The sequence below is a fragment of the Callithrix jacchus genome, chromosome 1, assembly GCF_049354715.1.
Source record: "Callithrix jacchus isolate 240 chromosome 1, calJac240_pri, whole genome shotgun sequence".
NCBI lineage: Eukaryota > Metazoa > Chordata > Mammalia > Primates > Cebidae > Callithrix > Callithrix jacchus.
In genome coordinates, this window is record NC_133502.1 from 179,272,567 (window position 1) to 179,297,838 (window position 25,272).

Below are 25,272 nucleotides of genomic sequence, written 5' to 3' on the forward strand. Positions count from 1 at the left end.
CCCCCATATTGATTTCATGACACTGACCTAAATGAAAGGAAAGCTTAGGGCTATAAATATGGTATCATAGAATTCTTTTTCTTTTTAGGCACTTGGGGAGAAGGTGCAGGGCCCAACACACCCGTGGAAGCTAGTGTAGGCCGCCTCTGTTGCCTTCTGCCTTCCCTGCTAGACTCTAAGCTTCCTGAGGGCAAAGATGACTTCATTGACTGTTTTATCTTAAGGTCTTGTTACAGTACTCAGCACCTGGAAGGCACTGACTTGTGAGATGAAGAATGATCAAGAGAGAGAATATCACAAAATCGAACAGTGATAAGTGTTAAAACCCACAAGATAAAGGACGGGGAAGATGAAGGGGTGCAGAGATTGCATGGGCACGAGGCCCCTCACCTGCATGCCATTCTGAGGGCTTGGGTGCCGTGTGATTGCACCTTCCTCTTGAGTAAGATGGGAATGGCAGTGACAGCAGCTGTCTCCAAGGTGGGTTCTCGCAGGACTAAGTGGTTTCATGCAGGTGAGGCGCCCAGGAAAGCAGCTAGTGTTGCTGGGGTGGTGCTGTTTTCACTCACAGAAGGTTATAGTAGACTACAGGTAAGAGTGACATTATTGGCTGGGCGAGGTGGCTCACACCTGTAATTCCAGCACTTTCAGAAGTCGAGACAGGTGGATCACCTGAGGTCAGAAGTTCGAGACCAGCCTGGCCAACATGGTGAAACGCTGTCTCTACTAAAAATACAAAAATTAGCCAGCCATGGTGGCACACACCTGTAATCCCAGTTACTTGGGAGGCTAAAGCAGAAGAATCGCTTGAACCCAGGAGGTGGAGGTTGCAGTGAGCCGAGATCGTGCCACTGCACTCTAGCCTGGGAGATAGAGCAAGACTCTTGTCTCAAACAAAAAAAAGATGACATTATTGAGATAAACTTAATTTTACTTTCACTTTTTAAAAAATCGTAATTTGCAAAATTAATGACAAATTACATTTGCCAAAGGACTTTTAGCTGAACTTAGCATATCAGTGTTTTGTGGCCCTGGAGCAAGAGTTGCTGCCTAGAACACAGGAAGCTTTTGTAGTGTCCCTGGGGAAAGGCTTTCTAAAAACTCCCTGAATCCTCACCGCTAAGTGTGTGTTACTGACTTGGGCTGGGGCTCGGAAAGCCATTGGTAGTGAGAGGAGACAGCCAATCCAAAGAAGAGGCAGAGGAGAGAGGATTGTTTTCAAAATCTAAAGAGGAAGGTTTGGGTTATTTGTTTTTGCAGTCATAAAAACTGACATTTTTCCCCTGGCAGACTCACTCATCTGCCTCTGGCCAGTGGTTCCGTTCTGTGTGGGTACCAACCTGTGCTGGCTGAGCTGTTGGGAAGGAGGAATTGGCACTTTTGTTCCTTGGGCCGGGGTCGGAGTGGGGGTGAAACTATGATAGCTGATGTATATTGCAAAGTTGGGTGTATTTTCCAGTGCTTTTTTTGTTTCTTTTGGAGGAGGGAAAAAATGAGATCTTTTTTCCTCTTCACTAATAGAGAAAAATATGTCTGAGCATCTTTTTTTTTTTTTTTTTTTTGCTATTGTTTGTTTTATTTACTTTTGAGATAGTTTTGATACGTCAACCATACTGGAGTGCAGTAACATGATCTCGGCTCACTGCAACTTCTGCCTCCTGAGTTCATTGTGCGTCAGCTTCCCAAGTAGGTAGGATTAAAGATACGCACCTTAAAACACAACTAATTTTTTTATTTTTTAGTAGAGACAGGCTTTTGCCATGGTGGCCAGGCAGGTCTTGAACTCCTGGTCTCAAGTTATCTGCCCGCCTTGGCTTCCCAGAGTGCTGGGATTACAAGCATGAGTCACCGCACTCAACCTGACCACCTTTTTTTTTTAAAGATTATTATTAAAATTGGCAGAGTATTACTCTTGAGAAAGAATTTATGATCTTGTAGAACAACTTATAGCCCAGGCAATTCATTACGGCACAAGGTAAACCAGAACTACACTGCATATGCTGGAATTTCACCAAGGGGAACTTTTGAAGCAAAAAGATGCATTGTCAACCAGCGCACACCATTAGTGGAAATAGGACTGCTTTTACTCAGCATTTTTTCTTTTTTACAGGAAAATGAGTGTAGTTTCATTCAATTGAACACGATAGGTGTTCCCATCTGCCTCCTCAGTGTGACCCCTCCTCATTGTGCAGACTGAGGAGAGGTCCGTGTCCCTGAAGCTGGACATGGAAATCGGCCATATGAGTACTCAGTGTGCCTTATCTAACTGCTGGTTTTCATTTTTAGGCACCACATGGGAGTGTTCCAAAGGAATGAAACTTTTTTTTTTTTTTTTTTTGAGACAGAATTTCGCTCCTGTTACCCAGGCTGGAGTGCAATGGCACCATCTTGGCTCATCGCAACCTCCACCTCCTGGGTTCAGGCAATTCTCCTGCCTCAGCCTCCTGAGTAGCTGGGATTACAGGCACGTGCCACCATACCCAGCTAATTTTTTGTATTTTTAGTAGAGACAGGGTTTCACCATGTTGACCAGGATGGTCTCAATCTCTACCTCGTGATCCACCCGCCTCGGCCTACCAAAGTGCTGGGATTACAGGCGTGAGCCACCGCGCCCAGCAGGAATGAAACTTGAATCGCATGTTTCAGCCTTGGGCTCTAGCATTTTCATGGAGGAGGGAAATGATTTATCCTTCCTGAGCACCCACCAGCTCAGAGTTGACTCTGGACTTGAACCTGATTTCCTCTCAGTGGTACAGCTCTCAGTAGCCCATCTGTTTGTGGGATGATAGTGTGTACATTTTCACCTCTAGTCATTATGAGCGCCTCCACGGTGGCTGGCAGTCGTGTCGTGTGCGTGGTACCTGTGACACATACTTTGCCAACAAAAAGGAATTGCCATTTTTGTGATGAGCACAAAATTTCAAATGGCTTTTGAAAGGAACCCTCTGAATATTCTTGTGAATCTCAGGAAGTTCTTTATGGTAGCAGCACTGCCCTTTACTTCTGTGGCTTTTCTGGTGGAGACAAATTTCTGAAGATCATCAGCCCTTTGAGATCCTTTACCAAATCAGAGCCCACAGTGCGGCCTGATTTCCCCAGTTCAGGACTGCTGAGCACCTATTCTTCCCCCGTGTTCTCATCATTTCAAGATGTTTTAGTTCTTCTGGCTTGACTAGGTTTTTTTTACCCACTAAGAGGGGAATACTGATAGCAATCAGGGAAGCTGAGCTTGGCCCATAAATAGGAACAGCTAACCAAGCTCACGGGCACTCTGCTGTTGACAATCTCCTTTGGTGTGTTTCTTTTCCTCCCCACTGCCCTTGGTGGCCAACATCCCTGCCTCAGGAATGTCTCAGCCCCAACATCATTCAAGGGCTGAGTCTTTGATGAGGATTCCTTTCTTGAGCTGTTGATTGTCCAGTTTTCATGCAAAATGGAAATTGTGACCACTACCTGTTCCAAGCAAGAATGTTATATTCAAACAGATATGCAAAAAGAAAATTTTAAGTCAATAGAAAACAATTCTCTTATCCCTGAGATAAGCAGATTAATAGTGTCTAGTGTCAATATTTTGGCTGTAGACCATTATCCTGTTATTGATCCAGAAGAAATACGGTATTGACTCAGTAGCGTTGTTTACTTTTTGCTAGCGTTGTTTTGCCTTGCTTTTTCTTCTTTTTAAATGTCATGGTCTGGTTTTTTTCCTTTGTCTCTTTACTGTCCAGTCAGAGAATGACAGCAGTAAGTTTAAGCACAAGAAGAGCAGTTGGCTGTCTATTTCAGATTCATTTCAGATGTCAAACCATTTCACTCTCTGTCCTCAAGTTGGTGTCATCGATCCTTTCCGACTCATCTCATGTCCTTGTAATAACTTTCCCCAAAGCTGTATTTCTGAATGCCCTTTTCAGCATCTTGGTAGGTGCATTCAGTTCTTTGTGATATGTTTAGGATTTGTACTTTTCATTGTCTGCTGACTTTGTTTCTTGAGGTACATTTTCCAAAAGACAAACACCACAGAATCATTTTTGCTGATGGCTGGTGAAGGAGACACTCATCAATAGCTGAAAGAGTGGAAACTGGAAACAGAGCTTAGCTAAAGTGGTTTTGTGGGAATGTGATTACCAAGTTGATTTTAATAAGTAGAGGCAGTTTGGCACTGTTGTCTCTGTGAAATGGGCTTGAACGGCGTTGCTCATTCTTAGTGTCCGCTGCATACGGACTGCTGTGGTGGATCTGTGACGAGGCCTGTGGAGGGAGGAGGCCGGATCCTCTCCCTAAGATGCTTAAGCTGTTGGTGGGGTGGGGGGCTGGGGGAGCGTCTCCTCCCCTGTGGCCAGGAGGAGCATATGTGCATGTTCTTCATGACTACAGCTGCTATGGAGCAGTCTTTGACAATGCATCCACGGAGGTTAAATCTTCTCATTTGTTTTTAAAAGAGAAAGAAGGATCTCTCTCCATCTTTACATTGAGTTTGGATCCAGAGCTGGAGGGAGGTAGGAAGGTAGAGGGATTTAGGCTAGCAGGATTTTCTCCCAGGCCTCTCAGCATGTGGACACACAGATCAATTTCTTATCCTGTGTTCAGCTGGACACTGGGTTAGAGACTGTGTTGATCAAGATGTCCCCTCCTGTTTCATATCATATAACGCATTCATTTCAGCCACTGAGCCTAAATTACTGTTTGCTTTCTTTCTGCCTTTTCTGCCCGCCTCCTCCCCCCGCCCCTGAAATGGTAAGAATGGTAAGGATGAAGTTAGTTTATCCGCACTAATGCTTTGATTTTTTTTTTTTCTCTTTCTCTTTGCCACAGTAGGTAACCAGTTAGGGGCCTTGGTACATCAAAGGTAAGCAGTGGGTTATGTTTTATTATTTATTGATCATTTCTAATTGTTTATTGATCCGCCATCTGTACTAGAGTGCTAGGAAGTCAGAGGTTATGAGAGTGTGAAAAACCATGGGTTAGGCTTCTTTAAGACTTGAGTTTTTTCCTAGCCATTTCCAAGATAGTGTCGGCTCGGGGTAAACTAATACAAGGCATTAAAAGTCAGCCATTATTGCAGTAACTTAAAATACTTGTAGAAGATTGGAGTTGCTCTTTCTACCAATGTACATTTAATTGAAAAGGAGAGAATGAAATTTTCCTACCTGGTTTCATGGTGTTCCAAGTATTTTATTAATCCTCAGCCCCTTCACCTGAGAAGAGACACCTTGAAGTGTGAGGGTCGGGCGCTCACAAGAAAATGCTTTGGGTGCCCAGGGAGTGTGGGTGGGAGGCCAGAAGCCAGGGTTCCATCCCTCCAAAGGGATAGGGACTTGCCAGAGAGCCTCAGCCTAACTGATTCTGTGTTTCTGTGTCAAACGTTGAGGATTTAAGAGAGATACAGCAAGAGCCCTGACTTTTACAAAGGCCAGTCTGTAAGATGGGATATTTGTGGTCACAGTGGCCCTTGTGAAACCACTTCAAAAAGGAAAAAATATACAAGAAACTGCCGCAGTTTCTCTTCTGGAAGGATGAGTTTTGTGCCTATATCTGTTGCTGTAACATATCCTTAACCTTCCTTCAGCATTCTGTCATCTTGTATTCTGCCTAGATCAGAATTTGGGTTTGGGAGCGTCTAGAAATCACTGGGCATCAGACAAAAGATTTATCCTGGGTTTTTTTTTTTAATTTTTATTGTTTCTTTGTTTGTTGATGAATTAAAACGTTTAAATGAGGTGATTATTAGCATCAAATGCTGGCTTTCCTATAAAGCCGTAACTAGTCAGGATTTTTTTCTGCAAGGTGTTTATACTTTATACCTTAGACAAATTTCAGCCTTGCATTTCAATTAGAACATTTTCATCCTGAAAACCCAGAGCAGTTTGTGTTGGTACATTTCTTCCTTAGAGTCAGTTAAAGTTATTCCTCAGGGCCAAGAGCTGCCCGGGCTTTGTGACATTTGGTATTGCAGTAGTGTTGAAGCCCCTCTAGTCAATTTCCAGGTCATATTTTCTGAGAGTAGACAGCTCATGCTACACAGGATGTGAGCAGCAGCCTCCTGGCTACACGTACAGAAGCCCTGCCATCCATACCTCACAGCAGAGTCAGGAAGCACATCCCGACAGGGACCTGGCTTCTGCACAACTCAATGGGACACCAAGGCTTGGCATTCACACCCGTGGTGTTACTGATTAGGAAGCTGGGAATGAATTGCCTGATTTGGGGAGGACACATATACCCCAAGAGGTGGAGAGAATCCCGTCTTGCACATAAGCTTGAGAACGTAAACTCCACAAGAAGACTGTTTGTTCCCATCAAAATGATATGGTGGCAAGTGCTGTTTATGCTATTGCATTTCTTCTAAGTGCTGCACTTTCCCGAAAAACATGCACTTATTCAATCCTTTCCATGATGGGTAAAAATCCAGCTGTGTGAGAGATGTTTAAAAATGCTTGCTTTTTTTTTTTAACTACTTGCATTTAGCATCCTCCCAAGGTAAATGTTTAGATTTAATTGCTTTCTGGGGTGTTGGGCAAATTGGACATTGTCCACAATACACTGTATGGCAGATTTGAAGGTTTGTTTGAAAAAAACCAGTGCAGTAGTAGGTTTTTTTTTTTTTTTTTTTTTAAAGGCACATAATGGATGGGATAGCATTTAACAGAAGTACCTTGCAGAGTAAGTGAGGTAATTACTCTGTCCTGGTCAGCACTGATTACGCTGCCATCAGGTGCTGGTTCCATTTGGGGCATCTCACCTTAAAAAACAGACATAAATTAGAAGGAGGTCAGAAAACAAGACAAAGATTAGGAAACAAGGAAGGTTGAAGAAAAGTTGGGTATTTCTTCATCCAGAGAGGACTCCATACTAGAAGTCTAAACCTCTCCCACGGCCCCAGATGACCTTTCAGCGACCAGGGATTGATGACCCATTGGGTAGAGAGCACCTAACCAGGCAGAATGAGGCAACACTGAGAGCTGCTGTATGAAGAGAAGGCAGCTGTTAGAGGAGCTGATGGTTTCATGAAAACCCAGAGGTTTCTTCCTCTGACACAAGGAAATGAGAGGCTTAGATCTCTGGGAGGAATGATTGACCAGAGGGCTTATTAAGTGACACTCTTTGTAGATGGTGGTAGATTTGTTGACCACATTGGCCTGATGTATTTTAAGCTTTTATCTTGCAACATGGCAAGTGTGAGCAGTTTGGGGAGCTAAAATGGCTACAAAATTCTGTATTCTATATTTTTTCCAAAATGTTCTTTGTTTTTAGGACAGTAATAACGGAAGAATTCAAAGTGCCTGACAAAATGGTTGGATTTAGTAAGTATCCATGTTGTCTACTTTTTCCCTGATTCCTGTCTCGTCTTTTTTCTTCTCTTTTTTTTTTCTGAGCTCCTTTGCCAGGATGTTCTTTTTGTTATCATCTCTCTCATGTCACCTGTAGTAGAATGCTTTGCACATGCCATTTCCCACAGCCCTGAAATGCTGCAGGTCTCTTCAGGCAGAGAAGAAACCAGAGCATTGGGCAGTGGGTGCCCCCCACTTCCCCACCTCTCCTCACCTCAGCTAGAATATCCTCTGCCTGTAGGCTTTTCATGCAGGCTTTCTGCTGCCATCCTGCCCAAAGAGTGGATGGGCTCACTGGGCCAACTGGATGTGTAGAGTGTGAGCCAAGCGTTAACAGTTGACGGCATTAAGTGGATCATTCATGCATGCATGGTGAAATACGGAATGGGGGCTTGTATTCTGACCCTGTTCAATTTGTTTCAGTTATTGGCAGGGGAGGTGAGCAGATTTCACGGATTCAAGCAGAATCTGGTTGCAAAATTCAGATTGCTTCAGGTAAGGGCTTTTAAAAAAATCGATATCAATTTGATAGAAATCAGTATTTTGCAAAAATGTCCAGATTCGGTACTTTGCTTGTTGCTTGGGTAAGTATATGCGATTGGTGTTTTCCTTGCACTTCTGGAGTTAAACTCCTGAATGAGAACCAGAAGGGTCAGAGCAAAGGTGGGCCCGGAGATAAGGCCTCCTATGTGGCTTCTGGGGTAAACGCTCCCTCAGCTCTGTGGCCAAACACGGCCCCTTCCCAAACACCTGCTACTCTAGGACCTGATGTTTTCTGCACCAGAATGTTATGCCAGACACAGTGGCATAGTGGGACCTGTAGGAATCCTATGGCTTTGGGGTCACTCCCTGACTGCACGCTGGCTCCCCTGAATGTGACTGTCCCTTCCCTTTTTGGGAAGAGGATAGTTGGGGGTCCTGGCTGAATTAGCACTCACTGAACATGTTTTAGGACCTTTCCTAGCTGGTCTGTTTGACCATGCAATATGGAGAGAGATGGAGTGAAGAACAATTTTCGTTTTATTTATGGTTTTATCATCTAATTTGAGTTTGACCTCTTTCCATTGCAGAGGAAGGAGTTTGAAGGACATTTGGCTAGGGAAATGTTTGTCATTTTAAAAGATACTTACTACAGTGTCTTGGAGGCAGTAACTCCCGTTAGCTATTTCTATTTTATTTTTTTGAGGAAGGATTTTAAGAAGCAAATTTTTAGAAACAAAATGAAGCATCATGTGTGGTGTTGGAAAGTAATGTGTTTCTCATGTTAAGTGGCCCAGTTCCACATAGATGTCACTGATCTCTTGGGACATTCATGCAGTAACTGGTCTGGTCCTGATGTGTATGTCATTAGGTTCCTTCCTAGTGTACTAGCTTATTAGCTATTAGACAGATAATAAGCATATTAGCTTATTAGACAAATGACCATTAAACTACAGATGGAGAGACTGAGAAATAGCACAATAAAGTCACTTAAACAACTACTAGCATGCGAGTGGGTCAGAAGTGAAACTGAGACGTATCAGGACCAACTCAAACCTCTGTTGTGTCCTTCCGGCTTCCCTGTGGGACTTGTTTCTACTTCAAGAACCTAGGGTGGAGCCACCAGCTTAATATTCTGTCCACAAATGGAAGCAAACTGTCTTTTTCTGGGAGCCTGGGCCTCTGTGGGGCTGGCATAGGAAGCCCCTAGAGAGACAGTCTGTACAGGGCAGAGGTGCATGTGCCCAATGCCCACCAACACCCCTCATCTTCTTGATTCTTCTTATAGAGAGTTCTGGGATTCCAGAGAGGCCCTGTGTACTTACCGGAACCCCAGAAAGTATTGAGTAAGTTTATTTTATTTACTTTTTCTTTCACTCTTCTTCCTCCTTCCCCAAATGGGGAGAAATGGAAGGGCAACACTGTTATTGAACATTGTCAATCTGTGCTGCAGTCTGGCCACACAGGCAAATAATTCTCTAGGGAAGAAAATCTGGGAGGTTACTGTGCCAGGGGTTTTTCTGTCACCTTAAATCCATGAGGTGTCACCTTTGTTCTAAACCCCACAGCTGTCAACATCTCCTTCAAACCAGGGTCTCAGGAGTGTCCATTCACCCCACCTGAATGCTCTAATCAACTTACTTCTTCCTTGTTAACACCTTCACCTGAGCAGGTCTGGATTAGTAAGTCAGTCACTTGGTGAACTACTGAGAATCCTGGTACCAGGTCTTTTGGTTTGGCTGGGGCTGATCCTGTTACCCTTCGGATATTTGTGAACCAAATGAATCAACTCTTCATGACCTTTGCTCTACTCAGAGGGCCGTACAGACTGGCCAGAGGATGTCGTGCCTTTTGGCGCCCTTGCAACAGCCATAAGACTAACACTGCTTTCCTACTCTGTTACTCACATGCTTGGAACCTTGTGCCAGGTGCAGGCCTCTTAAATCCAAGAATCTCCCGGGAAAAGGGAACGCACTGCCTTAGAGCCTGCTCGCTGTCCTTCTTCAGTCTACGGAGCAGCACTGCATTTGGGGACGGGGTGCTAAGATTATATCTGGCTCAATAGGTAGGGTTGTTTTATTGTTTCCACTTCTCAGGGAGTCTAGATGAGTTTAAATTCTCTTGTTCTGTCATCACATTGCAAGCAGTGAACCAGAATAAATATTGCTGGCAGGTGTGCATTACAGGGCAAGCTGGATGGTTTTGCTGGAGTCAAGGCATTTTTCTTCCAACACAGGTTAATCTAGTACACTAGCAAAATATTAAAAAGCTGCTGTAACTGAGAAGATACACGAAGCTGATTCTGTGCACAAAGGCTCAACACTATGAAAGGCAACATCTACTTCCTGCCTTTCTCTTCTTTCTTCCTACTCTTCTAATCATTCCTGCTTCGTGTCTACCCAAGGAGCGGAGGCAGTGGGATTCTAACTTTAGGAGGAAACAAACTGCATTTTCTTCAGTGAGCAGCACAGCCAGCCTGTTTAGTAGCTGAATTCTTCTCCATTAGAGAAGCCAAAAAGCAGATTGTGTGTGGCAATTTAGAGAATAAATAGGAGAAATAACAGCCAGGAGAAATTCTGGTGCAGAAAAGGAAATTGGCACAACAGATGACTCTGGTAGTCTGGGTTGTGCTGCTGCAACATTGCAGTTTCCCTCCCCCACTGCCAAATAAATCAACACAAATAGCAGGACACGTGACATGCGGGGTCCCAACTTGGCTGACATGGAAAGCTCCAAGCAGGTGTCTGAGTGCGCAGCTGCATGCCGCACCGCCTCCCCCTTCCCACCTCTTGGAACCAAACTGGGATTCGTAGCCTTAGCTTAAAAGTCATAGAGCAGTGTCGTTGGTTATGAAGAAGCGTGGGGTATGGGAGTTCAGACAGTGAGTACTAATCCGTGCTTTCTTTCTTCCCATCTTTCTCATTGCTGGCTGTCTCTCCTGCCTGCATTTATTTAACAAATATGTATTGAGTATACTCTGTGAGAAGGATCATGTTGGAACAGAGATGTAACGGGGTAAAAGATGGTCTCTGCCCCCAGAGCAGCTGTTATCCTAATAGGAGACGACACGTTTGTGGAGGCACAAGCTTGAGCAGAGGGCAGGCTTGAAAGGGGTGGGGTCTGGCAGTAGCCCGCTCATCACGGCTCTGTGTCGCAGCGTTGGTACTGTGGTGTGTGTTGCTTTTAAATTCCAGCCCAGTAGCGTGGCGGATGGCAGAGAGACCTCCGGGTTGTGGGGGCAGGAGCTGGAGCTGGATGGAGGGCTGCCCTGACTCCCTCAGGTTTTCCCTCAGTGCTGTTTGCCTGTCTTGCACACAGAGTCTTCTTTAATGCTGGTTCTCTTGTGGTTCTTTTCCCTCCCAAAGACAAGCCAAACGACTCCTGGGGCAGATTGTGGACCGCTGTCGAAATGGACCTGGCTTTCATAATGACATAGACAGCAACAGCACAATCCAGGAGATTCTCATTCCCGCATCTAAAGTGGGTCTTGTCATCGGCAGAGGAGGGGAAACAATCAAGCAGTTGCAGGTATGTGAGCCCGGAGCCTGGAGCATGGCGGCCGTCCTCAGCGGTTCTTCAGCTTCCAGGCCCAGGAGATCTGCTCTCGGCCGGCATTCCCTGGCGGGGCTGGCTTTGTGCAGCTGAGGCTTGCTTCCTCCGTTTGACAGACAGCTTCTGAACATATACCATGGCCATGCCTGATGCCAAGTACTAGGCCAGGTGTGTCCTAGCAGGGGCCCCTGTGAACTTTGAGCAGCCTTTTTGGTAGTAAGCTCTGTGAAGGCTGCTTTTATCATCAGAGGACCGCATCTCAGACGAAATTGCCATGTTTGGAGGGAGGGGCCCTGACCCAGCATTCCTCCTTACTAATTGGTTGGTCTTAAATGTGCTCATTTACTTTTTGAAGGTTCAGGGTCTTTGTGTGTCAAAAGGAGCAAGTGCTAGCTTCACTGTTGTGATGGAGCTGAAATAATCCCTGTTCTTTTCTTTTTATATAAGAGCCTATTAGTGAGTGAATGCTCCATGAGCATTAGCTGCTGTTAGTGCCAGAATCCCTCATCTGAGACACTTGGAACCAAACAGTTTTCAGAATTTGACACTCCCAGCAAGTTCTGGGGCTGTACTCTGAAATGAAATGCGTATTTCTATAGCTAAGTAGAATAATACACTCAGAAAAAGGCAAAAGGTATAATGACATGGGTTTAGTTATGCTGCCATGTTAGTTCTAAGCAAACTTCTTTCCTAAAAGGGATTTTGCAGTTGCGAGTAAAGGACTGAGGCTTCCCTTGCGTGCCCTCTCATAACCCGGTCCTTGGGTCCTGGTTGTAAGGATGGTATCCTAATGTAGACTAAGAGTTTATGATTTGGGATCCCAGCCTCCAGATTGTGGTCCCCTACTCATTAGCCCTGAATCCAAGGGCAGCATGCTCCGAAGTGGAAGACGGCAGGACTTCACGCACAGTTCCGCAGAAGTTCTGATCAGATCATGTGAAATGGAGTGCATGCCCAGTGCATGGCATTCAGTAAAAGTAGCTCCTTTGTGCTTAACCACTCCAGGGACTGGAAAAAGTGGAAAGAATCATTTTAGGAGATAGTTTTACAAATCCCGTTTGGACATGGGCTTACCCGACCTTTGTCTGCTGTCACAGAAGCCAGCTTTGGCCCAGGTTGCAAGGCAGCCCCTGGTGGTGGGTGGGATGTGGGCTTATGGTGGGTGTGACTGGATCCCATTTTGTGCTGCCCTGCATCCTTATTCATGACAGTGAGGGCTGTGCTGGTGTGTGTTCCCCCACAGGAGCGGACAGGTGTGAAGATGGTCATGATCCAGGACGGCCCATTGCCCACGGGAGCAGACAAGCCTCTTCGTATCACTGGAGACCCATTTAAAGTACAGGTAGGAAAGAAACCATGGGTTGGGTGAGTCCTGGACATGGGACTATGACTTGTGGTAACCTAGAGCTTTTATCTTCCTCAAGTCATTGTGAAACTGGCTGTTCCATATCGAATGTAAACTGTTTTCCTCAACAGAGTTGGGCGATGAAAATAATCTAGGTTTGTGCTGCCCAAAATCAGAGTCCTTAGCTACTTGTGGCTATTTAAATTCACTCAAATTAAATAAAAACAGCTCCTCATTTACACTGGCCACATCTCAAGTGCCCAGTAACACCTGAGGCTGGTGGTGAGCCTTCTGAACTGTGCATGTGCACAGCATTTCCAGGCATTTGCTGGTAGCATGGGTCAGGTGCAGCTGGTTTTTGTTGTCTTCTCCCCTCACCCCCCCACCCCCACCCATCATCCCTCCAGGTGCAATTGTGATTTGCTGATCTGTGGTAGCTTAGATGCAGGCTCTGCTTGGCTATTATTTGCCTGCTCTCTTCTGGGCTTATTTTGCAAGCCCTTCGGCTGAGGTTGGAGGTGAGCACAGGTACCAGAGCCACCCAAGTGGCTATGGCTGTGCAGCCTCATAGCAAGTGTCGTGCACCCTGAGCCTCTCGGGGAGACAGCCCCACTGGCTGAAAGCAGTAAGGGGCTTGGTTTTCAATCCCCTGGGTTGGTCCTGTCCTTCCAACTCTTGCTAGTAGCAGGAATTCAAGTGAGTGGAGGGTGTAGAGTTTTTGTCTGTTCTCAGTGAAACACGAATGTACTTTTTTCCTGCCACCTGCAGCCTGTCTTGCCATTGCCACATTCAGAGTAGCTCCAGGGTGATGCTCCTCGGCGAGCCAGGCCACCATCAACAGCGGGTCTTCTCTGGGAGCATCGGGGTTTTCCCTGGGAGCAGTGAAGGTTTCTATCCCTGGCAAAATATTTCCCCTAATTCTGAACCCTATCCTTCAGCTAAGCTGGTTAAGGTACACCTGTAAAATCACAGTTTTGGAACAGGAGTGAGGGCAGTGGTGGGCATGGTTCTGCCCAGGGACTCCAGTCAGTGATGTGGTCCTTCGCTTCCATCAGGCCAGAGTCCCCATGCACTGCCTCCTCCAGGGTGCCCAGCCTTCTCTCAGTGTGAACAGTTGGGTATTTAAGGAGTCAGATTGCCTCTCGCCTTTCCCCACCCTGCTCAGAGTCCAGCCGTGGGCTCCGGTATGGATGGTGTCAGACTCCAGGCCTGTGACAGGCTGGGGGTGCCCACAGAGTGCCTGCGTCTCAGCTGCCGTCCTTCAAAGGCCTTCTTCCTCTATCACAGCCTTTGATGGTGTCTTTTGTAGGGAAAAACCCCAAGCAAATAACATACCATTAATGTTTCATAAATTTGCAGGAAAATAATTTTAACTTAATGGGTTTTAGTATTTTTTAAATCTTAAAACTGTATTTCACATTGTTTTATTATTTAGGAGATGGAGTCTGCTATATTTATGGCACCTATATAGCTCTTCAAACTGCATAACATTTGCTGTGTATGTGCGTGTGTGTGTGTTTCTTTACCATTGTAATTGGCAGATGTTATGACCCTACCCTAAATCCTTAAGCATGTGTCTCCTAAGAAAAACCAGGCCTAAGAAAACGGGACTTCTAAACATCATCTCATGTCCAGATTTCTCCACATGTCCTAAGATTTAAATTGCTGTTGGGTTTGTTTTGTTTCTTCCCAGACGCAGTTCTCACATTCCCTTGAGTTGTAAGGTACGGTAGGTCTTCAGTGCAGATTCCTGTGTTGCTGGTGCTGGCATGGGCTGGCCGACTTGCAGGGATAGACTTACCAAGCACATGTTTAGGGGAGAAGGGCAGTTGAATCTGGAGTGCCCCTGTGATGTGAAGTCTTGACAAAGTCCTCTCAGTCATGAACCTGCCCTCAGTGGGAGCTCTGAGACACCCCTTCCTGCTAGAAAGAAATGGCATCAAGAAACACCTAGGTCAATCCACTTTGTTGATCAGAAAGAAAAAGATTTAAACGTTTAAAAACACCTAGGGGCAATAGGGATCCATTTGTGATCACACGCAGATGTGCTGACCCAACTGAGACTTTTTAAAGAAGGGGAGCCTTAATCTGTGTGGACATTTGGGTAGTATAAAGAACACCTCACTTACGATTTGATGCACACATCCCCCACATGTCCCATCAGCAATAAGTGACTGCTACAGCTACGCGCCTTCTCAATCTTTAAACCCAGCTTAAGAGGTTTTGATCTTGAAATTTCAAGAAAGGTTTTATCTTTTTTTCAGGATTTTTTTTCTCATAATGCTTTTTGTTTGTATTTATGCAGCAAGCAAGAGAAATGGTACTAGAGATTATCCGAGAAAAAGACCAAGCTGACTTTCGGGGTGTACGCGGTGACTTCAGCTCCCGAATGGGAGGAGGCAGTATAGAGGTATGCTTAAATGACAGGTTAGTAGGCAAATAAGATGAGGATTAAAGTTGTAGGTCACACTTCCGTTAGCTCTTTAACCTTGAGCAAGTTAGTTAACTTTTGTCTCAAAACCTCTGAGAATTTGCCCACTTCTTAGGGCAGGTGTGAGGGTGGACTGGGTCAGACTCAGCCTGCAGTGAGGAGAGCTGGCTGCATTTCCTGGCATGGGCCATTTCCCCTGGTTTTGAAGTTTTGCTTTAGAGGTTATCCAGTTGGCCAGGTAAAAACCAAAGTTCATATGTTCTTGGTGATGTATGTCCTGATTCTATCAAACTCAGCAGCCTGTGTTTATTGATGAGGTTGCAGTAGGATCAGAATCTAGTGTAGACAGTGGAGTTTTGTTATATGCAACAACATGGTTTAACCTTACGAACGGTATGCTCAGTGAAATAAGACAGATACAGGACAAATGCTGTGTGATTCCACTTAATATGAGGCAGCTAGAAGAGGCAGATGCATAGAGACAGAAAGTAGTAGAAGCCGTCATGCTGGGGGAAGGAGTTGTTGTAGTGCTTTGAGAGGCTTAGGCAGGAGTACTACTGGAGGTTGAGGTCAGCCTGGGCAATATAGCCAGACACTGTCTCTACCAGAAAAAAAAAAAAAAGATTCTTTTAAATTAGCCGGGCATGGCACATGCCTATAGTCCCACCTGTTCTAGAGGCTAAGGAGTAGAGAGATCACTCCTCCCAGGACATCAAGGCTGTAGTGAGCTACAATTATGCCACTGCACTCCAGCCTGGGTAATTATAGAGCAAGGCTGTGTCTCAAAAAGAAAAGAGCTACCAGTATAATCAATGTGTGTGGTATGTTTATTGGAAAGCAAGATTACTACTTTTCATCTTTTTATTTTATTTTATTTTAAAGATGGGGTTTCACCACGTTGGTCAGGCTGGTCTTGAACTCCCGACCTCAGGTGATCAGCCCGCCTTGGCCTCCAAAGTGCTTGGATTACAGGCGTGAGCCACCACACCCGGCCTACTTTTCATCTTTTATCTATCTGTAAAGTTTATTCATTTTTATATTTTGATCATGTCTCAAATTGGATGCATTTAACAGTTAAGAATGCAGTCATCAACTACAATATTATTCCTAAAAGGGAAAAATATCCTTTATTATATCATTTCCAGAAATGCACTGTAATAAAAACTAAGTTGTGTGTTAAAAAATATGTCCTGGGCCGGGCGTGGTGGCTCATGCCTGTAATCCCAGCACTTTGCGAGGCCAAGGCAGGCAGATCACTTGAGGTCAGAAGTTCAAGACCAGCCTGACCAACATGGCAAAACCCTGTCTCTACTAAAAAATACAAAAATAAGCTGGGCTTGGTGGTGAGTGCCTGTAATCCCAGCTACCCAGGAGGCTGAGGCAGGGAGAATGGCTTCAACCTTGAGGGGTGGGGTGGGGGCGTGGGGCGGAGGTTGCAGTGAGCCAAGATTATGCCACTGTAACCTGGGCGACAGAGCAAGACTCCTCCATGAAGAAAAGAAAAATGTGTCTTGCCTGGGCACAGTGGCTCACGCCTGTAATCTCAGCACTTTGGGAGGCCGAGGCAGGTGGATCACCTGAGGTCGGGAGTTCAAGACCAGCCTGGCCAACAAGGATGAAACTCTGTCTCTACTAAAAATACAAAAATTAGCCAGTATTTGCAAACACCTGTCATCTCAGCTACTTAGGAGACTGAGGTGGGAGAATCATTGGAATCCAGGAGGTAGAGGCTGCAGTGAGCTGAGCCTCACTGCACTCCAGCCTGGGCGACACAGCAAGACTCTGTCTCAAAAAAAAAAAAAGCATGCTTTAAAAAGACAGGTTTTTGAAAAGTTCTGATGAGGTTTGGTTTCTCTCTACCTAGGTGTCTGTGCCTAGGTTTGCTGTGGGGATTGTAATAGGAAGAAACGGGGAAATGATCAAAAAGATCCAGAATGATGCTGGTGTGAGGATCCAGTTTAAACCAGGTGGGTTTTGATTATTAAAAAATCCTTAGTGTTATAAGGATGATAAAACACCTAACAAAACAAGGCTACCGGTTCATGTGTGTTCACCTTTCTCTTCCTGGCAACAGGAATCTGCTGCCAGATTACCAATCTGAGCATCTTCTCCTGCCCTTCCTTCCTCTCCCTGGATGTATGGTGCTCACCTTTCTCCAGGATGATTTCCAGGCCTTTCTTTTTTTTCTTGGACTAGTAGAATGCATAGTATGTCAGCTTTTGATTTTGCCAAGTAGAATTTAAATATATATATATTTATTTATTTAAATATATATAAGTATTAAAAATATATAAATATTAAAATATATATATTTGAATATATATATAATTTTGATTTTATTAAATTGGAGATAATTTAAACCCACATAAGAAGACAAAGCATCTTACAATAAAGGACAGGTTTTTAAATTTTATAAATTTGCCTTTATGAGCAAAATTTTCCACATGGTCTGAAAGGAGGAAAACATGGCAGGCTGATTTCTGGGAACTGTTGCCATAGTTCTACTCCACTGCCCTTGGCTTTTTCAAAGTCAAGTTTTGTTTTAGTTCTTTAATGATATATTTTTTAAATGGTTATAACTGCATAAGATTTGAGCATTGACCAGAAACATGCCAAATGATATAATTACACACATTTTCCTATCAACCTCATCACTCCCAAAGAGTCCCAGGAGCTGGTGATATTCCTGTTGCCCCTTTTGGCACTGCGGGGAAGAGTATTGATTGGGAATCAGATTAACCTTTGTTTCCTTCTAACGTTGGGCTTTTTTCTAATCCTGTCTCTTACCTGGCTCCTCAGACGATGGGATTAGTCCAGAAAGAGCTGCACAGGTCATGGGCCCTCCCGATCGGTGTCAGCATGCAGCGCACATCATCAACGAGCTGATTCTTACAGCCCAGGTGGGTCCAGCTCTGTGGAACTGAAGTATTTCAAATGCAGAAGTGGAAAGTATTACCTGGGGCTCCCCAGGCAGCACCACAGAGCAGTCGCCCAGAGATGGTGCAAGTCAAGTTTTTGGAAGCCAGCAGTTTCTCTGCATCAGCCTCTTTCCCGCCTTCATGAGTTTTTTTTTTTCTGCTCGTTAATTACTCTTCTACCTCATTTACCTCAGCATCTCGATTGCCTTTACACAGTAAGTTTCTAGCTGTTTAAACTATGTGGGGAAATACCATGCAGATTGACCACCAAGTTTCAGATAATCAAGTGTAGTTAATGTTAAACTATGTTAAGCGAAATCCAGTCCTAGAGGTAGAAAGCACTTCACAGTCCTCCAAAGTCCTGAAGCTGCCTTTATGCACCAGATTTCATGCACATCTTTGGACTGTGAGCCAGCCTGTGTGATGGTGCTAGGAACCTCTGTAACTGATGGCAGAGGACTGAGGATAAATCTGAGAATGACCAGAACTGAAGAATAAAGCAAGAGATTGGAAATTATACTCCCAGCTCTGACATCAGTCATGTGACCTTGGAGCAGCCTTTGAACCCCTGGGTCTGGTGTTCTCAGCAGCCCACTCAGGCTTTTTACCAGGCAGTGCTCTCCCTGTGATCCCCTAAGAGCCATCTGGTGGTTCTTACTCAAATCACAAATGTGTAGGCCCCTACCCCAGATCTGCTGAATTGGAATTTCCAGGGGAGGGTCTTGGGTCTTAACTAGAGACCCAGGCAACTCTTCGGTTTATAAAACAGCCACTAAATCAAGCTTGTTCAGCCCACGGGCTACACATGACCCAGGAACAACACTGAACGCAGCCCAACACAAATTCGTAAACTTTCTTAAAACGTTATGAGATCTTTTTTAGGGCTTTTTTTTTTTAGTTCATCAGCTGTCATTAGTGTTAGTGTATTTTATGGGATTGCCCAAGACAATTCTTCTTCCATTGTGGCCCAAGAAAGCCAAAAGATTGGGCAACCCTGCTCTAAATGATCTGTAACATCCTTTTTTGTGACAGTTTATGAACCTTGGCCAGGTATAGTGGCTCACACCTGTAATCGCAGCATTTTAGGAGGCCAAGGCGAGCAGATCACCTGAAGTCAGGAGTTCGAGACCAGCCTGACCAACATGGCGAAACCCCATCTCTACTAAAAATAGAAAATTAACTGGACGTGGTGGCTTACACCTGTAATCCCAGCGCTTTTGGGAGGCCAAGGCGGGTGGATCACCTGAGTTCAGGAGTTGGAGATCAACATGGTGAAACCCCATCTCTACTAAAAATACAGAATTAGTCGGGTGTGATGGTGCATGCCTGTAATCCCAGCTACTCAGAAGGCTGAGGCAGGGAATTGCTTGAACCCGGGAGGCGGAGGTTGCAGTGAGCGAAAATCCTGCCATTGCATTCCAGCCTGGGCAACAAGAGCAAAACTTCATCTCAAAAAAAAAGTTTATGAACCTTGAGCTGCAGAGGCTGAGATGTTTAGGAGAGAAGCTCGTCTTCAAGATCTGTGGCATGCCCAGAAAGTTGGCTGTGCGCTCGTGTGCATGTGTGAACATAAATTCCTAAAATCGCCTTGTTTACTTGGCAGTTGTCTCTCCTAAAAGCAGAATGTGGGGGGAAAGCACTCCAATTACCTCAGCTTTCTGCTGATTTAGATTCTGGGTAAAGTTTACTCTTAGTCAACGTGAGCAGGTTTTGCCAAAATTTCTTCAGTGTGTTGAAAGTCTGTGCAGCTTCTCCTTTCCACAAAATAGCTCTTAGCTTTACAGATTCACCTTCAACGTTTAAAAGAGTTTAAATACTGCAGCTCCAAAATGACTCAGAGGACAGCAGCTGGAATGAGACTTGTTGCCTTCCGAATGAAAGGACTCTTCCTCTGCCAGGTGTTAGATTGAGGTTTTTCTGTGCGCTGGGTGAACAGTGGGAGAATGACTCAGAGGCTTCTCCCGTGGAGAGGAGGCCCTGGCTGGTTCCCTCGTCTCTCCCTTCTGAAGTAGCCCTGAATGCTCACTCTTAAATCTGTTGCTGTTGCTGCTGCTGCTGCTGCTGCTGCTGCTTGAGGGCACAACAACCAAGAATAAAATCCATTCCTCCTTCTTGCTTATTGGAGTGCCAGGTGTCGTGACTCACAGCAGTGCCAGGTTGGGGAGAGTCAGCAAGCTGCACACACCTGACTTCCCATAGACCCAGCATGTGTCCCCCACAGGAAAGAGCGGCCTCAGCTGCAAGGGAAAAACCAGCTCTTGATTCCAGTGAGGAAAGCTCCAGGAAAAGGCCACTGGGCTTCAGCCTTGGAGTTTGTATCTGGGTACATTTGAACTGATCTTGTAACCATGTGCTGCGTGCATCTGCACACGTCCTCCCCGGATGCACCTGTGATTGGTATTCATTCTGGTTGGAAAGAGCCCTTCAGAATCGGAAGTGTGGAAAGGTGCTAGGTTCTAATGAGCGGCATTGATTACATCCTGTCACTTCACCTCCTCCCTGGAGAAGGGGAGCAGTGGTGCTGTGGCAGTGGCAGTCACTAGAGCCCTGTGATCTTTCCAGGAAAGAGATGGCTTTGGAGGCCTGGCAGTAGCCAGAGGAAGAGGTCGTGGCCGTGGCGACTGGAGCGTGGGAGCCCCTGGTGGCGTCCAGGAGATAACATACACAGTGCCAGCTGATAAGTGTGGCCTGGTCATAGGCAAAGGTAAGAGGCAGCTGCGGTTTCACAACCCCCTCCAGCTGTTTGGCTCAAAGGAAGGCAGATCACATGGCCCTCCAGAACCTGCGGGGAAGTCCCTTTGCAGCCTTGCAGCCACAGGCTGGGGCTGCCCGGTCTGGGGCAGTAGCTGCCTTCTGCCAAAAGCCTGCTTGGCGTGGTTCTCTGAGGCCGCTGATGGGCCTGTTGTGAGGAGCAAACTGGATTTTCCGCTGTGCGTAAGGAGAGACAACAGTAAACCCCCTGCCTGTTGAGGCAGCTTGGGTTGGTGAAAAAATACCCTGCACAAGATGGGGGCCTTCGTCGATCTACTGGTGATTAACTCACCTCCACGGAACTTGGAGGGACGGTTAAGACCATGTCCTCGGTGAAAACTCCTTCTCGACAGTGTGTCGCTTCTTTCCCTTGCCGGATTTCAGTATTTGGTCTTGGTCCGCACAACATGGGAAAATGGTTTCTATCCTTTCTACAGGATAAAAGGATAAGAACTGTTTTTTTTTTTTTTGTTTTTTTTTAATCATGGCTGCTCTGTGGAGCAGGTAAACATTTTATTAGTTGTTTCTAGGCATTTTGTTGACATTAGAAGGAAACCCTCATTCATGGCTACTGTAGCTCCTTCCAGGTCTTCACTGAGAAACAGGAGAGAGAACAGGCATATTTCTCAGCTGTTGGCAGCAGTTCATTCTGGTCATCCTTGGGACCCAGAAAGGCTGCTGAGACCAGGGCCGAGGCTGTGGGGCCTTTCCCCAGCATGGCAGCAGGGCTCGGCTTCCGTGGGGCTCTGAGCCAGGCCTCAATGTCAGCGGGGGACTCCAGTCGTCGCTGGGTTTCGTATTTGCCTTCGTTAAGTACTTGACAGCCTGTGGAGAAAATAGTCTTCTTTCCAGAGTTTCTCAGATTTCTTTGATCACCAAATACCTCTTAGCTGCTTGAGGTGTGCTTGTATTTCATAGGCAAGACTTGGGGATGCTTCACCAGCAGAGACCTCCAGAGCTGAGCAGGGCAGGAGACCCCCCACACTCACCACCCAGGAGCTGTCCTTGTCCCTGCTCATGGACACTGGGTTTTATGCTCTTGCAAAATGCAAGCAACCATGTTGTCTTTTAGATGATGAACCATTCAGAGCTGGTAGGAACAATATGGGTTTGTGTTCTTTTGCTGGCTGATGAGTGTTTCAGGGATATTGCAGGCTGCACCAGAGGCTGCCAGGAGTCGCACACTGTGCAGGCCATCAGCCTGACTGCTGTGAGACTGCAGCTAGTCGATCCCTGCAGGTTGACGATTAGCTATCCAGCTTTCTTGGCCTTTTGCAAATCATTTTGTCAGCAAAGTTTTCATTTGTTTGTGTCTCTACACCCTGACCGAGCGTCGTTGCCTCGCCATGACAGGTCCTCATAGTGAGCCCCTGGTGTGACAGAGAGCCCCTCGTAGTTTGTTTTCCACAAAGTCATCCTGAGTGATTCCTAGAAGACAGTGACGAGAATGAGACAGTCACTGATACTGTGTCCCATCCTTGAATAGCAGTCTACAACTCTAATAAATGTCTCAGATGTGGGTGAGGCTTTCTATGTCACACACACACACACACACCCCCTCGGGGCCCCTGTGAGGCATCTCTTTTCCTTGAGATAGGCGCCTGGGCAAGGGAGAAAGGAGCCCCACACAGTCAGACCCAGCTTTCCTTGGCCTCTGGCCTGGACAGACACGGAGCCTCCCTGGCCCCTGCTGGATTTCCATGATAAACACAGCAACATTGACAGATAGCGCAGCCAGCCTGCTCTTGTCAGCCAGGCCTTTTTGCAGGTTTGATTAATTGCTTTACGATTTCACATCCAGTCAGGGGGCCACTGGTGGGGCGCTTCTGCCCCCGGTCAGGTAGAAGAATGGAGCAGGCTACTGAATGAGTCTATAGACAGCCACCATGTGCCAAGCTAGTGACCTCATTTTGAAGGAAGATGAACTTAAATTAACTCCTTCTGGCCCCAAGAGGTTTTGTAGCACCTCCTCACCTTATTATCATGCTCCCGAGGCCTGGGGACGAGGGTCTCAGGACCCAGCAATGAGGGCTGGGGCCTCAGCTGTCTGGGGACCCCAGGGCTCTCAATCAGACACTTGTTCCCTTGTGCTTTTGCCTCCAGACCAAGTGAATCTGGCTGGAGGCTGGTAGCATTCCCTCGAGTCTTAGGTGTGCCTGTGAAAATGGTCTCCGTTTTAGTCTCTTTTTTTTTTTTTTTCTTTGGAGATGGAGTTTTGTTCTTGTTGCCCAGGCTAGCGCTGTCTTGGTTCACTGCAACCTCCACCCGCCAGGTTGAAGCAATTCTCCTGCCTCAGCCTCCTGAGAAGCTAGGATTACAGGCATGTGCCACCATGCCCGGCTACTTTTGTATTTTAAATAGAGATGGGGTTTCTCCGTGATGGCCAGGCTGGTCTCGAACTCCCGACCTCAGGTGATTCGCCTGCCTTGGCCTTCCAAAGTGCTGGGATTACCACCACACTCAGCCAAGTTCCTATTCTTTATTGCTCTCCAAAAACCATTGCGTAGGAGCCTGCTTTTCATGGTGCAAAGAAGATAAAATCCATGGCTTCTGAGTAAAGGGCAGAAGTAAAGATTCCCCAGGAGGAGCTCACACTGGCCCAGAGGCAAATCAGAGCTGTGGGCATTGGCCTGGTGTGCCCCCAGGAAGAGGCGGGATGGCCAGGGTGGAAATGTAGGGAGGGTTCTCCGGAACTCAGCCGGACTTTACGGAAGTCACAAGCACAACATTTGGTTTTGTTGATTTTTTTTTTTTTTCAAACCACCCTAAACTTAACTGACCTCTTCTGCACGCGACCTTATCTGCATGCCAGGTCTCCTGGGTCTTTCCTCCCTTATAAGGGCTGCTCCCGCTACCGTCAGGAAGAACCACCTGCCTGGGTCTCCTTTTTCACTCCTTGACCCCTGTAGAGTCCTGCCAAGAGGCAGCTTATGTCTGCCCTTAGCCTCCCCTCCCGCCTGGCCTGATAGGTTGTTGAGGTGGGGCTTTTCTGGCAGTGCGTGGAGGGAAGCTTGGAGTGTTTGGATGGTTGTGGAGGTGTCTCGGGGAGGCGGCGCATGGCCTTTAGGGTCCATTTTGACTGGGCAGGGAGGAATGGCTGACACTGGCACCTGGTCTCTGCTGTTGATCGTTGCAGCTCACTGCTGCCCTTTACCAGCTTTGGAATGGATGGATTGCCTCTTTCTCCACTTTTGCCAAACTCTGCTCCAAGTTATCTTTGTATGCTAGCTCCTAACAAAAGCCATCCCCCGCGGAGTTGAGCAGAGCAGATCAAGCAGATCTGCAGGTTCTTCAGAAGAAGAATCCAGCCATTGTTAGCTGCTGGAGCTTTTATTACGCAAATTTCATTAAGAGACTGAGACTCTCACAGATTTTTGAAAGAGACCAACTAAATTTTCATAAGCTCTGTTCCACCCAGGCCTCTTTGACCCCCACCCCATCCTTGCACTGCCTGTCCAGACCCATCACCCCTTGGAGGAGGCAAAGTCTTGAGAAGGGTCAGATACTAAAGGCCCAGGTGGGCTCCAGGCATGGTTGGAGCCTGTGGTCATCTCTTTGGCCTGTGGAAAAAGTTGCCCACAGCCAGGCTCAAGGCCCCAGTTGTGCCATGGAGGGGCCCTTCAGTCACCGTTCTTGTGCTAAGCAGGGCAGTGCTGTTCCCAAATGGGCGGGAGCCCCACAGCTGGCCCCTAGGGTGAGCGCCATGTGTGGACCCACAGGCCTCAGCTCACACGTGGGCATCCACAGAGAGGTGCCACATGGCATCGGCCTCAGCTTGGCTTTGAGAAAAAGTCCAGCTTCACTCCAGCCAGCTAGTTTTGCAAGTGAGAGAGCCCTGGTTTTGTTAGAACCACTTTAGAGTAGAGAGTAGTTCTCTACTGTCAGGGCAAGTGCTGACATGCAGAAAATACCCCCGAGTCCTGTTCTGGCCTGAAGTGCCCCACGGCCTCAGGGGTTGCCCCAGTGGCTGCTTACTCTTCTGTCTGTGTTGTGCTGTCTGCAGGGGGCGAGAACATCAAAAGCATCAACCAGCAGTCAGGGGCGCATGTGGAGCTCCAGAGGAACCCCCCTCCCAACAGCGACCCCAACCTTCGGAGATTCACCATCAGGGGGGTTCCCCAGCAGATCGAGGTGGCCAGGCAGCTCATAGACGAGAAAGTTGGCGTACGTACCAGGTCCTTCCTCCACCGGCTTAATCATAGCTGTTTTCTTTTGGATGTCCAGGGTACCAGCTTCTCCCTCAGGCTTGTGCTTGCGCCTGTTGGTTCTCATATCACACGAGGGCAGCCCTCCCCTGCTTTGCTGAGGAGGAGGGTCGGCAACCCAGGGAGTGCCAGAGCCAGGCCCAGAAGCAAGGAAGGAATCCTGGCAGGATGCACCAAGACTGCAGCAGCCCAGGCCCCAGAACTGTCCCCTGCAGGCTTATATGAGCAGCTGGGGCAGCAGCCTCCCCACCAGCACTGCCCCGGG

General features: G+C 46.6%; 1 protein-coding gene across 12 annotated transcripts in view; it reads left to right on the plus strand.

Moving 5' to 3' along the window:
- Positions 1-25,272, plus strand: part of FUBP3 (far upstream element binding protein 3) — a 57,609-nt gene that overhangs the window by 24,974 nt on the left and 7,363 nt on the right. For 7 of the 12 annotated variants that reach the window (XM_078329612.1, XM_078329630.1, XM_078329614.1 and 4 more), the window contains 11 exons: positions 4,810-4,843; positions 7,249-7,298; positions 7,749-7,820; positions 9,094-9,151; positions 11,171-11,333; positions 12,601-12,699; positions 15,008-15,112; positions 16,998-17,100; positions 17,933-18,033; positions 20,614-20,755; positions 24,806-24,966. In XM_078329612.1, coding sequence (XP_078185738.1) covers positions 7,286-7,298; positions 7,749-7,820; positions 9,094-9,151; positions 11,171-11,333; positions 12,601-12,699; positions 15,008-15,112; positions 16,998-17,100; positions 17,933-18,033; positions 20,614-20,755; positions 24,806-24,966 — 1,017 coding nt within the window. In that variant the 5' untranslated portion in view covers positions 4,810-4,843; positions 7,249-7,285. The remainder of the gene's footprint in view (positions 1-4,809; positions 4,844-7,248; positions 7,299-7,748; positions 7,821-9,093; positions 9,152-11,170; positions 11,334-12,600; positions 12,700-15,007; positions 15,113-16,997; positions 17,101-17,932; positions 18,034-20,613; positions 20,756-24,805; positions 24,967-25,272) is intronic. The other 5 variants (XM_078329618.1, XM_078329639.1, XM_009004221.4 and 2 more) reach the window with 1 other exon arrangement.